The sequence below is a fragment of the Gavialis gangeticus genome, unplaced genomic scaffold, assembly GCF_001723915.1.
Source record: "Gavialis gangeticus isolate Ggan-Ray unplaced genomic scaffold, GavGan_comp1, whole genome shotgun sequence".
NCBI classification, from domain to species: domain Eukaryota; kingdom Metazoa; phylum Chordata; order Crocodylia; family Gavialidae; genus Gavialis; species Gavialis gangeticus.
In genome coordinates, this window is record NW_017728977.1 from 64,204 (window position 1) to 79,044 (window position 14,841).

The window sequence follows — 14,841 nt, forward strand, 5'->3', positions numbered from 1 at the left end:
TGGATTGTGCTGCTTTTGGATCGTTTTCTTAGCGGTGAAAGGTCTTGTATCGCATGTGGCATCTTGATCAGTCCTGTACTTCCTGTCCTTGCACAGCCATGAAACCTCACTGCCCAAAAGAAGTTAGTCTACCTCTGTCCTCACTGATGTTTGGAGCGACTCTTTATCAGGGCATCTGTTAACAAGTATACGGCCATGTGTTTAATAGCAAGGAAGATGGACTGCAGCAGGGTTAGCTTGTTCTGTATGGGAGACGCAGAGAGCTGGGTGTAAATTCACGTGGAGCTCTTTTTAGTTAATAAAGGTCCCCTAAGCCAGTCTGAAAAGTATATATCCTTGGAGCCAGTTGCTTCTCAGCTGTGAGACCTCACAGTGCACTCCTTTGAGTAATAGAGTTTGAGCAAGGGTTGAGCAAAAGCCATTTGATCAGGGCTTGGTTAATATTTTACTTGCCATAAAACAACTTTGTGACCAACATGGGAAAAGAAAATCTCTCCTACTGAGCCTGGGAGACTTGCTGCTTTTCAGCTTGTGGCAATATTTTATCTCCAGTGAGTTGAACAGGTTCCTGGGGTCTGGGTCCTTGTCCCTCGGAAGAGAACTCCTTTTGATTTATTTTTTCTCGTGTCTTGTACCTCACTAGACAGCTCAGTGTGTGATTGCTGAATCTGACCTTTTGCCATTTTTTTTTTTTTTAAATCTGTGGCATACAGTGGTCCTAAAAGCAGCAACCTTGGCTTCTGTGTGACATTGCTACAGTAATGCCAAATCAAATATATTAATCAGAAGGAAAGGCTCCTTCTCTACCGCCCCTCCCCACCCTGGCTGAAAAATCATCCTAGCACCAGAGTTGAAGCTTTTGAGGGTTTTTTTTTTTGCTTTCTGCATCATCTAATTCACCATTCTGAGGCTGGTGCCGGAAAAGAGTCGACAGCTCGCTGTATTATAGCTGTGTTGGCACTGCAGTGCTGGCAGAACTAAGAGGTGAAAAAAGCAAAACAGTCAGCTGATTGTGTGTATTCAGATTTTAGTCAATAAATCCACGAAGATGCCATTTTATGTAGTTGCTCTTCTACCATACCCAGCTCCTTCCCTCCTGTGGTGTCTTGGGCAGAAAGGGCATTTGTGCTCCAACTCAGATTCATTTTTTTTTTTTTTTAAAGGAAAGGCAAGACCATTAAAGCATCCAGCCTAACCCATGTAACATCAGCTGTGGAACATAGTCCCTCTAGTTCAGTGTTAATCCAGATAAGTAGTGTTTTGGTTAAAGCCCTTCAGGGAGGACCACCAGTCTTGGATTTGAAGACATCAAGAGAAACTGCCTTACCGGGTAGCTTGTTCCAGTGGCTAAATTGCCTTTGCTGCCTTAAAAATAAAAGACTTATGCCTTCTTTCAGACCTGATTTTCAACTCCTGGATTTTGTTAAGCTTTTCTCTGTAAAATTAGGAGTCAAAATGCCCAGGATTTTTACTCTGTGAAGGTTTCTTCTCTACCAGAGTTGTCACCTTTCAATCCCTTTGGTAAGTTAAATCGATGGAGCTCAGTGAAGAACATCTTCTTTCATCCTCAAATCATTATTTTTTGTCTCTTCCATTTTTTCTGCACCCTTTAAAAAAAGGTGGACCCCAGAACTGTGTCCATGCCAACTACAGAGGAAAAATCATCTCCCCTACTTCTCCTTTCTACTGTCTCCTATATACGTGCCCACGGAGCATGTTAGCTCTGTTTTGCCCCAACTGTGTATTGCGGGCTTATGTTGAGTTTGCTCTTTTTTATCTTCACAGGGATGCAGGGCCTCATTAAGATGCAGGCTCACTCTTTTCATGCCTTCTTGTGTGGCCATTTTTTAGCCTGGAGGAGACCAGAGGTTACAATGCTGACAAGTAGTGCCGTCTTGGACATGTGGGCACATCTTAATTGTAGAAAAGGAGGGTTAAAAGGGACCTCCAGAGGTCATCTAGTCCAACCCCCGATTAGACTTCTAATGGCCTCTAACATAGTAATATATTTTATGCCCACTAAGGAATACCGTGTCCCATTTATTATTTCCTCTGGATGCTTGTCTCCCTCCAAGTACTCCTGTGCGGTGGTCTCTCTGGCACAGATACTATGCTACACCGTATTGCTCCTTCTCAGGAAGCAGTGAGGCCTAGTAATACTACAAAGCTTTTCCTGCAGAGCTGCATGTGCTCACACTCCAAGCTCCTTTCTGTTGGCAGAGGTAATCCACCTCTGATAGGTGAGGGAGGGCTTGTACCACTGCCTGGCAGATGCATATGGCACCATTATGCTAAGTGGAACCAGTAGAAGACCTAGGTGGATGCACATGCCGGTGGCTGCTGTCTGCTTGCCAAAATTTCTCTAGGCAGAAGCTGGTAAGGCTAGGACATAGCTTGACTCTTATCGTCCCATGTTGGCAAAGAGCTGTGGTCACTTCAGCAGGGTTTAACCCCTTAGTTTTGTTGCCTTTGCCTCGAGCTTGGATTCCTTGGAAATGAAACAACCTGTTCTGCTTGCCCAGAAAAGAGAAGACATATGGCAAAGCAAGCCCTTTGTTTCAGCCTCTGGAAACAACCCGGGTGTTTGGCGTGCCTCGAGAGTGGTCCGTTCCTCCGCTCCAAATGCAGATGGATGTAAAAATAGAACTGGCATTTCTTAAGAGCTCAGCATTTTGGATCAAAAGCGAGCTGTGAACCCTGGCTCCGCAGCCTTCCCCTCAGTGCAAGGCACAGAAAGAACAATCTGCTTGTTCAATCAAAAATAAAGTGCTCAGTGCAAGATGTGGCCCATTTTTCCTCCGTTGTATAGCGACTGCATTTACATGCGACCAAGTCCCTGCCGTTAGACCAGCTCTTGTGACATTTAATGAAGGATGGGGGTGATATTTGGGCCAAGAGACCATGCCTCACTCTGCACAAAGCTGACAGAAACCACAGAAGCTCTGATCAGGTTGCCTACCCAGGGAGAAAGGAATTAACTCATTTTTTTTACCATGTCAGTTATTACTCTAGTCTATCCCGCATGCTTTCAAGCATGACTGTCTACACCAGGTGCTGAGAGGTGTCTCTTGTGTTAAAACCCAACGTAGCAAAACCTGTGCTAGAAAGGGGCTGCTGGCTGTTTTTTGCTACTTGCTTCCCAAACCAGTTTACCTTGATCTGAAATTAGCCGTCTGATCTCTAGACTAGAGTACTGTACTCCTAAAGGCCTTCAGATGCGGGGCCAGGGGCGTGTTGCGTTATTGTATAGATCTGGTGGAGGAGGCATCTTATGCCAAGTTTACCACGTGGATTCTTTTCCAAATCATTGCTAAAGCCTCGTAAATCTTCAGGGCAAGCTGCCGTTTTTACGTAAATGGATCTGTGAATTTCAGAATCGAAGTCTTGTCGATTTATATTTTCCCCCCTTTAGTTATAGACAGCATGGGCGGCGAATACTGTTGGTTCTAATTACTTGGCTCTTGCTTCTACCTAGATCCATCAAGTGAATTTTTCACTTAGAAAATGTGACATTTTAATATTCAGCATGGAATTAAAACTGCAAACACGCAGTATTAAACCTAACCAGATTAGACAACTCTTGATCCATTGTGTAAAGACCCTTTGTCTCTTGGAGGGAAAGAACAGTCTTTGAACTGTAATGCATTCAGATTATCAAAATGTAGGTTGAGATGGACTTAACTGGAATTTAAACAAGCTGCAGTTTCCTTTCCCGGCTGAAACATGGAGGAAAAGGTAACCTCAGTGAGTTGGGAGAAGAGGTCAGAGATGGGAATGGGCAGCGAACAACAAAAGAGTACCTTTCTGTTTGGGCTGATGGGCTAGTATTGTCTGCAGACGGTATTTTCCAAGAGTAGGCCACATGGATGACAGGAGGATTTCCACATGTGAGTCCAGGCGCTGGGGGTAAAATGATCGCTGCCTTGAATGTGGAGGTTTTCAGTATCCTGATGTAATGGTTAGGATTTGCACTTGGCACAGGGATGTGCAAACCTAGCCCTGCCTGGCTGCATCTGGGGGAGTTGGCTCATTGGTGTCACTGATAACTGAAATAACTCCTACGTGACTAGGCCACAGCCAGTGCCAACCACCGCAACACAAGAAATTTTGGGCTTGGCACATGCTCTGCCTCCTAGAAGATAGCACCACCCTTTGATCCCGGTGAGCTGTGCAAAAGGGTAGGGGTCTTCTACGCAGATCTCTTCTCCGTGGATCCCACTGACTGTCTGCAAGGTCCTATGGGAGGCACTCCCACAAGTCAGGTTGGGCATTTGGGACTGGCTGGAGGATCCTCTTATTCTGGCCAAGTCATCAGAAGCTCTGCTTCATTTCCACCAAGTCTGAGCTGCTGCATCCTTCCCTTGACACCATCTTGCGGCAGTTACCCTTCATCCAGCGTCCACTTTGGCTTGAAGCTAGAGGGGATCTTGCAAAGAAGTAAATCTAAAGATTGTGTCATTAATGGACCTCAGACTGATCCATGATCTACATTTGCTCTGCACTAAGTCTCCCTGTTTGCCGTGCGTCTGTACTTTGTTGCACAGCATTTCCAGAACAACTATGAATATGATTTGGGCCCCCCCGCTGCATCGCGGATACACTCTTCCTGCAAGCGACGGCTGAAGGCAGCATTTGTCAGATCCATACAAAAAGGCAGCCTGGAAACGTCGTGTGAAATCAGATTCTGTTTGCAGCGTGGCGCACGCTTAAATTCATGTAGGAATTCGTGTCTTGACTGGAGGTGTCTGTGCCAGGAGCTGCCTGTTTGGAAGCTGGTGGCTCGGCTTTCCTGAAGGAGAGCTGGGTTAAAAAAGGAAGCAATAATAGAAATTGCTGCACCTGGGGATTAGCCAAAATGCTGTGCTGGGAGGTGGGGGGCTCCTCAATCGTAGAGACCTGTCCTGAGATGGTCAAGTTACCTGACTTTTAGCTTCTCTGCAGTCTCCATTGTTTGCTGCTGCTGCTTGCGTATGGGGCTGGGAGGGGGACATTTCTTGGCTTTTACTGAGTGCTTTAGAAGCTGAACAGCTATTCCTGGGCCCTGCTGCTCTGTGCAGATCTGACTGCCTTTGATCTGCAGTGGCATTGGATGGGCAGCACACAGGGTGCGCAGCTCCTCTTTCTCCTCTTCTGTTCTCTAGCCCTCCTCCCCCCAGACTAATTGTAGGAATCACTTAAACCACCAGACTGAAATAAGGAAGGAAACAGGGTCTCGTCAGCCTCAGATGAGTTCCTGTTTTTTCCTGATGGCTCCTTCCAGCCTGAGATGGCACAGGAATGGGAAGTGGTCTGCATGATAAAGTGGGGAAAAGTGGGGTGGAGGGGCAAGTTGTCCCAGCTTGGCCACTGAGATGGGTCACTTGAGACTGGCTTAATAACTGCCTTAGCATTCATATTTCCTGCTTGTGTCTCAGGGGAGACCTGACTTTACATCATGCTCTGAAATTGGATTAAAATGGTAGGGAAGCATAGACACTAATAAACCTAGGCTGTTTCTTAGAGGTGGGCAATTATTTCTGCTGGAGTGCCACTTAATGAGTTTTTGGGCGAGCTGTTGAGAGCTTCGCACATAAAATTAATGGCGAAATCATTTTAAGAAATTGTAGATTAAAAAAAAAAATCAAATTGTATGCTAAAAATCAAACCTCTACCATAAAACACTTTAATTTTATTTCAAAAAATAATTTTTGTCCTGATTTATGTTGTTTTTATGAGTAGTGTATATAGAGGCAAGACACTCAGCCAGGGGGAGGACTTCCCCATGCCCAGCAGAGCCATGCCAATGCCCAGCCACCCCCTGCCCCAAATCACAAGGAAGCTCCTGCTTCTGCCTGCACCCCAACATGTCCCTCAAGAGCTGCCTGCAACCCAAAGCTGCCTGCACCCCTACCCTTCCCATCCACACTCATGTTCACAAAGCCTGGGGAAGCCCAGCAGCCCCCTCCAGCCTGCCCCACCTCCTCCTCAGGGCCATGCAGGCTTTGCCCACCTGCAGCCTGGGGGGTCCCCAACCACAGTCCTGCAGTGCTGGGGGCAGCCTCACTGGGGCAGATGGGATGGGAGCCGTGCTGGTTGCAGCTGGGAGGTGGCACGTGGCTGGGCCAGCTTGCAGCACTATGGGGCAAGGCAGGAGGTAGAGGTGGAGCTGGGGCCAGGACTGGGGCTTCACTTGCTGGGAGGTGCTGAGAAAGCTCTGCTGCCTCTGGGCATAGGTGCGGAGCAGCTGCCGCACAGCCGTAATGCCTGGGCCAGCTCCTGCCAGCTGTAAGCCGCAGGCATGCGGAGCACCACTAGCCCATCCCGAGCGGGGACACCGGTGCCGGGTGAGTGCAGCTGCTTTTGCCCAGAGTCCCCTGCGATGCTAACAAAGGCTGAAGCCAGAGCTGCTGCCCGCCCATGGGCCGAATAGAATCAGTTGGCAGGCTGGATATGGTTCATGGGCAATATCTTGCCCACCCCTACTGTATCTGCATGCTTATTTTGTGCAGGTGAGATTCCAGCGCAGACAGACGTATTTAAGCTACCTTACTGGTATGAATGATAGTAAGATATGGCAGCCCAGGCTTTTCTAGGCTAATGGACCCATTCCCAATTATTTTTCTGACACAGCCACCTAGATTAAAGCTGGCACAGGAAAACCTGCTTATGCTTCCTAGTTACCTTGCAGACCTGCCCTTCAGTGTTGAATAGCCACTAACAAGGGCATGATGCAGGTTTAAGACTAGCTACACCTGCTTGTCTCGAAGTGCCGCTGTCACCAGGGTGGAACATGGGAACTGGTTTAATAGAGCACAGGTATTTATAGGCTACAAGGAAAAGTGTGGACGCTGAAGTGAAGGGTGGAGTGAAGCTCAGATAATGATAAAGATCAAGATGCTATTCAGGCATCTGAGTAGATGGCATACAGGCTCATCACCTCGCCCAGCATAATCTCTTCTCTTGAATGGGTGCAGGTCGTGAAGATGGGTGTAGCATGATCTGTCTGAGAGTTGAAGTGACTACAGGCAACCTGTTCGCATTCAAGTACGGATACGGATACGATGGCATGAGTCTCTCGTGGTTGAGTACTGCGACATGAATATTCATGATATAGTTGGTTCTGTTCTCTTTGCAGCCTTTTGCATTTTACAATTTTTAAATGGCTTTGTGGCACCCGGCACTTAAGCTAGGGACTTCATTAGTCTTTCATTTGTGTAGCAGGTTTTAAGAGTAAAATTGGGTAAACTGGTCCTTGATAGCTCATTTGATCTGATCATTCACTTTAGGGAAAAACTGTCTGGTTGTAATGATTTGGCACTGCTACCTCTCTTAGCTTTCCCCTTTTGCTGGGGATACTGGGACAATGTTGGAGTCTCCTGTTCCAGTCTGGTATCTAAAATTGTTCTTTTTCTCTCTCTCCTAGTGGGGAAGACCTCCTTGATCACCCGGTTCATGTATGACAGCTTTGACAACACCTACCAGGTAAAATAATGCACTTGTTCTTTTGGGCCCTGATTTTTGCCAAACCCCTACTTGCATGAGGATTCCCATGACCTCAGTGGGCAAAGGCTTCCATATCAAGTAGCTTTGGCTGTATTTTAAGGCTTTATACATGCGGAACTGCTCCCTCTATTTGGCATCTTTATATCACATTAGAATGTGCTTTGAGGAGCTGAGCAACAGTGTATAGCCCTTCTCCAAGATGATTCCTGTGATATAAATGGGCAATTCCATCACCAAGAAACGTAGCTGGCTTCATCTCTTTGGATAATTCTGCAAGTTCCTTTGATTACGTACCACCAAAACTTCATAGACCAAAACCCACCCCTTTTACCAATCACTGGGATCATATTAATAGAGTGATACTGAGAACTCCAGTTGTTCCTGTTGATGCTGCCAGAGCTACCATAAGTCTGTGCGTGTGTTTTGGGGGTAGGTACTGCAAAATTCAGTGTTATGTCCTGGTGGTGATGGGATTTGGTAGCACTGAGCACAACAGCAGTGGATGATTATTAGAGTGGCACTGTCTTATGCTTTGTATTTAACTCACAGCATGCTTGCTGAAAAACCTCACCACTGCTGGTATAAGCATACCCTGACTGTTTCAAAGCAGTCTGCCCAGTCAAGGTAAACTAAAGAGCTTGCAACAACCTATAAACCCAATATGTGAATTGTGGCAAACACCTCAGTTTAAAAGAGAAATGTCCAGCACTTCTGCCATGACTGATAGTAATCATAAAATCATAGAGAAGTAGGGCTGTAAGGGACCTCCGGTGGTCATCTAGTTCAGCCTGAGGTACAGGATCATCCCCATCCAAACCACCCTATAAAAATTCTTAATCTTAAATTCTTACTAAAACTGCAGTTGATCCTGACACAGTGTAACACAAAATGCCCTGATATGCCATAGGTAAAGCAGGGGGACCATGGCAGCCTATGCCCTGCTTCCGTAAAAAGGTGGTTTATATACTCCCAAGAGATCCCAGGAAGAGGTCATGCCCCCTACTACAGACAAAAGCAAAAAACCCCACGGTGGGTGTGTCTGCATGTTCATAGATTCATAGATTGTAAAGGGCTGGAAGAGACCTTGCAAGATCATTGGGTCCAGCCCGCTGCACTGAAGTTCATTAACTTGTCATAATTGCAGCACACTAAGTTTAGTATCTGCAGTGATGGGTACTAACTTAATGCGCCATAATCGGCGCTACTGCACATTAGCGCAGATAAACACTTTTTATGTGATGCTAGTGCACACTAGCATAATTCTCCTGCACATTAGCACTAATGCCAACCGTGCTAATGCGCAGTAGAACTAGTCTTCTGCGCATTAAGCATCTCATGTAGACCCATCTAGTCTAGACTGATTTGACCATGGGGTAAAATTCCTTCCTGACCTTGATAGGGTATGGGCTGTTGTTAGTCATGGAAGACTTTGGCCAAAGTGATTGCGGGGGGTGGTAAAGGTACTTTGGAAGTGTTTTCTGTGAAGAGCTGCAGTATGAATTACACTGGTATGACTGCTAACCTGCTTCCGTAACTGTTGGCTCTGCAGGCCTCAGCTGGATTCTCAGCAGGGTGACCTGAAATTCTGGTGTGAGAATTACTGCTGCTGAACGAGCGTGGGTGAACCCAACTTTTCCCATCCTAGACAGCTTACAGGGTGTGCAGCCTAGAGAACCAGGTTTTGCTCGCTGACTCGGCATGCTTGCTCCAGCAGCTGTGAAACCCAAATATCACTCGCCCAGAGCTGCTTCACAGAACAAACCCATGTTTCATGACTGACTTAGTGCAGCTGCTTCCCCATGTACTGAACATTTTCTTAAGAGAAACAGGCCATGCCTGGAAGAATGCCGGGTCTTTATTCAGGTTTTAAGTAACTTATTGTTTGACTAAGATTTGAATAAGAACAGTTTAGGGAAAAACGATCTATCGATTACTGTGTTCCTCTGAACGGTTTCCTTCCTGTTTCTCCAATAACTTCTCATCACTGCTACTAGGCAAGTTGGACAGATCTAAATGCAGGTTCCCATTAGCAGAGCTGTTGTGGTGTGTGTGTACTCCGGTTGTCCTACATCAGCTTCCCCCAGGAGCAAACATCCTGACGAGTTCTGGCCGCTGTAATTACATGGATGTGTTGAAGCAGTTCTTTTATTTAATCAACTCTCCTTTCCCACAGTACTTTTCTCGTTCAGCTGTGCTCTTTTCTCTGTGGAACACATGTCCTAGTTTTCACTTGGAGAGCTTTGACCCTTAGTGTTTTATGGTAATGGAGCTGTCGCCACGGGAGGCCGGTCCGCCATGACAAACTAAATGATTGCAAAGCGAGTGAGTGGGACTGAAAACAGCAAGAGGAGTCTTAGGAGCTTATCAAATAGCTTCAATTTAACTGTCATTGGCATGCCTCATTAAGTATTGCCAGACGTTTGTATGGTACCATTCATCTAGGGACCCCAGTGTGTTACAAACAACTCTGAGGTAGGGAACATTTTCCCCACTTTTATGGACCTGTAATGGCGCTGGGTCACAGCAGGGATAAGTGACATGCCCAAGGTCATGTCACATACTGGTGTCAGAACCAGAAACCAGATTTCTTCATGCCCCATGCCAAGCTCTGGCTAGTATAGCCCATTCACAAGTCTAGTCCAGACTCTTGTAATCAATGTGTTTAGTTGTAGCTGGAGAAGACTTGACCCACAGCTTGATTTCTCTGGCCCTTTCCAACAAATCCTGGATACCCTGTTTCTGAATCCTGCCACAGCCAGTTGCAGAAAAGCATATCAGCATCAGTTACAGCACAGGAAGTTTGGAATTGATGTTTTCTGTGGGTGTCTTATTCCTGTGCTGCAAAGTAAGAGGCTATTGACCCATGCCTTGTTCATAACCCGATCTATGGGAAAGCAGCACTTGTGTGCGCTCACAGTTCAGCAGAGGGTTCCCAGTGTGAATGAGCAACAAGTGACTGAAAGAGGCAGCCATGTAGATGCACCTCACTGCTGGGTGGTAATGAAAGGGCAGCAGTAGCAAAGAGCTCAAAACCCCTGCAGCATCTTTAAAGGACAACTTAGTGACCGCTTCCCCTTTGATTCTCATGTGCTCTTTGTAAATGATGCTCTTCTTCAAAGGCATGTTTTGGCTCTGCTGCCAAATACAGCCTCGATGTGGGAACTCCTGGAGGGGTATTCTGTAGCTGCTGTGCAAGAAGACTTGCCAGGCAATAGCAATGGTCCTCCCCTAAATCTGTGTAGGGATGGACAGGGCATGATCAGGGACCCTGGTTTAATTCCTTCTTTGCCACAGGCTCCCTATATGACTCTGGGCAGGTCAGTTCACAATCTGTAAAATGGTGGGGGCACTGAAATTTCCCTGCTGTGCAGCGGTTCTGTGAGAAGAAATGCTTGGCCAGATGCTCGCATGCTCTTGATGGGGGTGGTGTAAATCCTTACATGGATAAAGTGGAGAGGGTTTTTTCTCTTCCAGTTCAGTCTGGATGTGCCTCACAATGCACCTTGCGTGGAACCTGCAGACCCTTTAACTCCTTGCTATGTGAAGAGACGGCGCCTGCTCTCCCTTTACTTATCTTCATCTCCATTTATTTTCATGTCCGATAGCAACCCCTGAAGCTTTACAGCATCCTAACTTTTCCAAGTCTGCTAAACCCCACTACAGGCTTTCCCAGTCTCTCTGCAGCTGGGAATTAGCCCAGAGGCGACTTGTCTTCCTTCTGTCATGAGTTTGAACGGAGGCACAGCCTCTGTGTCTTTGGATGGCTGTACAAGTTTTACTGCATTAGAAGTTGTGGCTCATGGCGTGCCTGTATCCTTGTGCTCGTCCTCTGCTGTCACTTCCTTGTATCGTTCCAATATGGCCAGAGCTGTACATCTGGCCAAAGACGGCTTGCCCGCCTCTGCTCTTTATACCTCCGCAGGTTATTGTGCCGTGTTAGATGGAGTCATTTCCTGTGCTCCAAGTAGAGAACATTGCCAATGAAATGCTCAAGTCATGGGAGACTCGAAATATTTGCTGTCAGTTGTAATGTTCTAATTACCCCCTTCAGAGAGAAGAGAGACCTTTACGAGTAAAAGGACAATTTCACTTAATGCCATCAGCTCCACGCTCAGCCCTTAGCATAACCCTGTGTTTACAGGGTGGGATTGGAAGGGCGCTAGGAGTCTCCAGGCTTAATTTCTCATGGGTCAAGAAGTTTTGCAGAGGTGAGACTGTCATTCCTACCCAGCTGACAAGGGCTTCTCACCACCGTGACCCTCAGCATTTTGGCTGTGTCTTGCTTGCCCCGGGGAGAGGCAAAATGAGATGGGGATCCGCACCAACTTCACACCGTGCCCCAGGGGCCCCATCTGCTTGCCCTTGGAATCAGAGGTGGCAAAAACCTCTCAAGTCATCAAGTCCTTTCATTAGCCAAAATGAACTAATGACATGTTGAATATCGCACCTCTGATTCCAGTGAGGTTTAAACAGCCCTATTGATGTCCTCTCATCATTTAAGCATGGGACTAATTTGAGGAATGTCCTTCAGTGCACTCCGTGACCATGGACAAGTGGTTTGTATGAACCTTGCTGGTGCCCTGCATGTGCTTGAAAGGAGGCTTTTCAGTGGTTTCCAAGTTCAAGGCCCCTGAGCATCTGGCATAGACCTGTCTCAGCACGGGGAAAATGTCCAGTCTTTCAGATCAGACTGTCAGGAGCTGCTCTGCACACCGAGACATGATTATTAGAGAGAGCTTCTGGTTCAGCTAAACTATTATTACAGCTCGTGTAAGAACAGCCCCAGCCCCCAGGCTGTCTGCGCTGTTTCTCTACTGAATCTTCCTGCATCTTCTAGGAAAACATCTTCGATGAATGAAAGGCTTTTTAAACCTCTGTCCTGGAACACAAAGGAAACCTGTGGGACAGGGAAAATATTCCAGTTTAAACAGTTTTTTTTCCATCTTATAGGGGGAGGTTCCTAGTCTGTCTGCTTTATGCTTTCTACCATGTTTCAACCCCTCTGCTCCATGATTTTTCTACTTTTATAACAGACTCTATGCACATAATTCCCCACAAGGCATGCCAGGGCCTTAAGAATTTTCCTGCTTGAGTTTTCCAGATTTTACAGACTTGGTCTTGGGCAGGTTTCACTGCAACTGCCCCATAAACGTTCATACGGACTTGATATTATGATGGCATCATCTTCACTCTTCTGCATTGTGTAAGGCTTTCAGGCTTTTCTCCCTTTTGTATTTAATTTCAGATGGCACAGGGGAATCTATGAAATTTCAGGGAGAGGGGAGCTTTCTCCATGGCAAGCTTTTAATATAGTTTATCAGAACTGTTTAGCAAGTGAAGCTGGGAGTAATGTTTCACTGCACCAGTCTGCTGCTCTTCCCCCCCACTCCCCTGGGGAGTCTCTGCATTTTGGCTGCTTTATCTCTGTAGCTTTGGCATCCTTCACTTTTGGTGATGTAGAAAAGCTTGCAGGACCTCAGTATTGGGATTATACCCTTGTTTCTTCTTTTATACACCTTGCTCTGGTGGCCTGACACCTGCTGGCCTACTCTAGCAAGGGAAACCCATTTCATTGTGCAGTGAGCTGCCGCGGAAAATTGAGTTGGATCATGCAGGTTTTATTTTGCAGCTATCTTCATGCACTGATGAAGGCCAGCTGATTGCATATATGCAATCCAAGATGAAGGGGGCAAGCTACTGGAAAATGTTAAATCCCGTAATAAGGAACTGTTCTTGTGATACAGAAGCATCAGTAGAATTGGGATTATCATGGTATTGCGGACTAAACTGTTGCTCCAGCGCAAGGAGGATTACCTTTTGATCTTGTTTCAGTTGATACCAGTTGATACTGTGCTTGGGTCTTGGCTTCACTGATGGTGTTTAATGTTGGCACCATTTTTAAAGCACAGTCCAACAAACCTTTCTCCATCCAAGTAAGTAGTAATGACTGTGTCCGGTCAGTTACATAGCTGGAATACACAAGCCTGCAACAGAGATCTCCCTATCCCCAAACTATTCAACACAGCTGTACCAAAGGGGCAGAGACTTCGGGATCAGCTTTACAAGGGCAGTTGCAGCCTGTTAAGAGCTGTTCCCCTTCCTTTGCCAAAGCTGATGGCTGGAATATTTTTAGTTAGCTTCAATAATATCTAAGTGCACAAAGCAAGCTCTGCAAGCGAACACATCTGGTGGGGGGGAAATAAACAGCTGAAGTGTACACACAGTGTGGTTAATGTTAATTAAACACGTAACGTTTTTCATCTTGTAATCTTGCACTGCTATGAGAATATTGCGGTAATTGACTCCTGTTGCATATTAACTCACTTACTAAGAATCTCAAGGTTTCAAGCAGAACAAGCCCAGCACGTTTGCAAGTCCAAAGACCCTACGTCCCAAACGTGGCCCTAACTTCAGTTTGTCCCAGATTCTCTTCTGACACTCCTGTTTGAACGCCCTTACAAAAAATGGATCATCTTTTCTTTTTTCCAGTTGAAGTTGACTTTTTAACTTCCTTTTTCTCTACAGGCAACAATTGGCATTGACTTTTTATCGAAAACCATGTACTTGGAGGATCGAACCGTGAGTAAGATTTTTATCATCCAGTTCTCTCTGGCTGGTTGGAAAGAATTTGGAGGGTGGTTTGTCAGGAGGGCGGCATGCCGCATGGGGCTCTGCAGTAGCTTTGGCAGTCTAGAACTGGCCCAATATGCCAGTAAGTAAGAGATCAATGGCTTGGGCTTGGGTTTGGTCCCTTGCTTCTACACTTAGTAGAGGCTGACTACTATGGAGGCAATTTCTTTAACCATTCAGGTAGCGAGTACTTCGTGAATCTCAAGAGGATGTAACGGTGGGTTTTTTGTGTGTCGGGGTGCCCCATCTTGAATTGTCCTTGCTTTGGACAATGATGCAGAGTTCAGGGGCAGAGTCAGACAAATGCTTGTCTGTGGCAGAGTTTGAAAAGTTCTCAGATCCGATGAGGGCTCCTCTTGCCTCCAGATACTTCTGGCGCTTAGCTGGGAGCTGACTACACATTGGATCATGCCTGGAGCCCTATGTTTGCACCCGATTCCTGTTTGCTTAAGCAGGAAGAGTTTTTTGCCGCAAATATAACCCACCAGTTTATGCTTATTTACTCTGTTTAGCGCAGCCCCAGTCTCTGAAATTAAATCAGCGAGCCATAGACATTAACACTGTGGTTCAAATTTAGCTCAGATCTTTAATTAAGAAATGCTGCTGCAGAGTATATATTTGTACAATGTGTACATTTTTGGTATTGGATAAACCCACAGTGCATGTGACTGGATTTAAAATGATCTGACAACGAGCATGTTCTTTTAAAAAAAAAAAAAAAAAAAAAAG

The 14,841-nt window shown here is 46.2% G+C and overlaps 1 protein-coding gene across 2 annotated transcripts in view; it reads left to right on the forward strand.

The window, feature by feature from the left end:
- Window positions 1-14,841, forward strand: part of RAB6A (RAB6A, member RAS oncogene family) — a 100,733-nt gene that overhangs the window by 64,197 nt on the left and 21,695 nt on the right. For both annotated transcript variants that reach the window (XM_019508171.1, XM_019508179.1), the window contains exons 2-3: window positions 7,403-7,461; window positions 14,008-14,061. In XM_019508171.1, coding sequence (XP_019363716.1) covers window positions 7,432-7,461; window positions 14,008-14,061 — 84 coding nt within the window. In that variant the 5' untranslated portion in view covers window positions 7,403-7,431. The remainder of the gene's footprint in view (window positions 1-7,402; window positions 7,462-14,007; window positions 14,062-14,841) is intronic.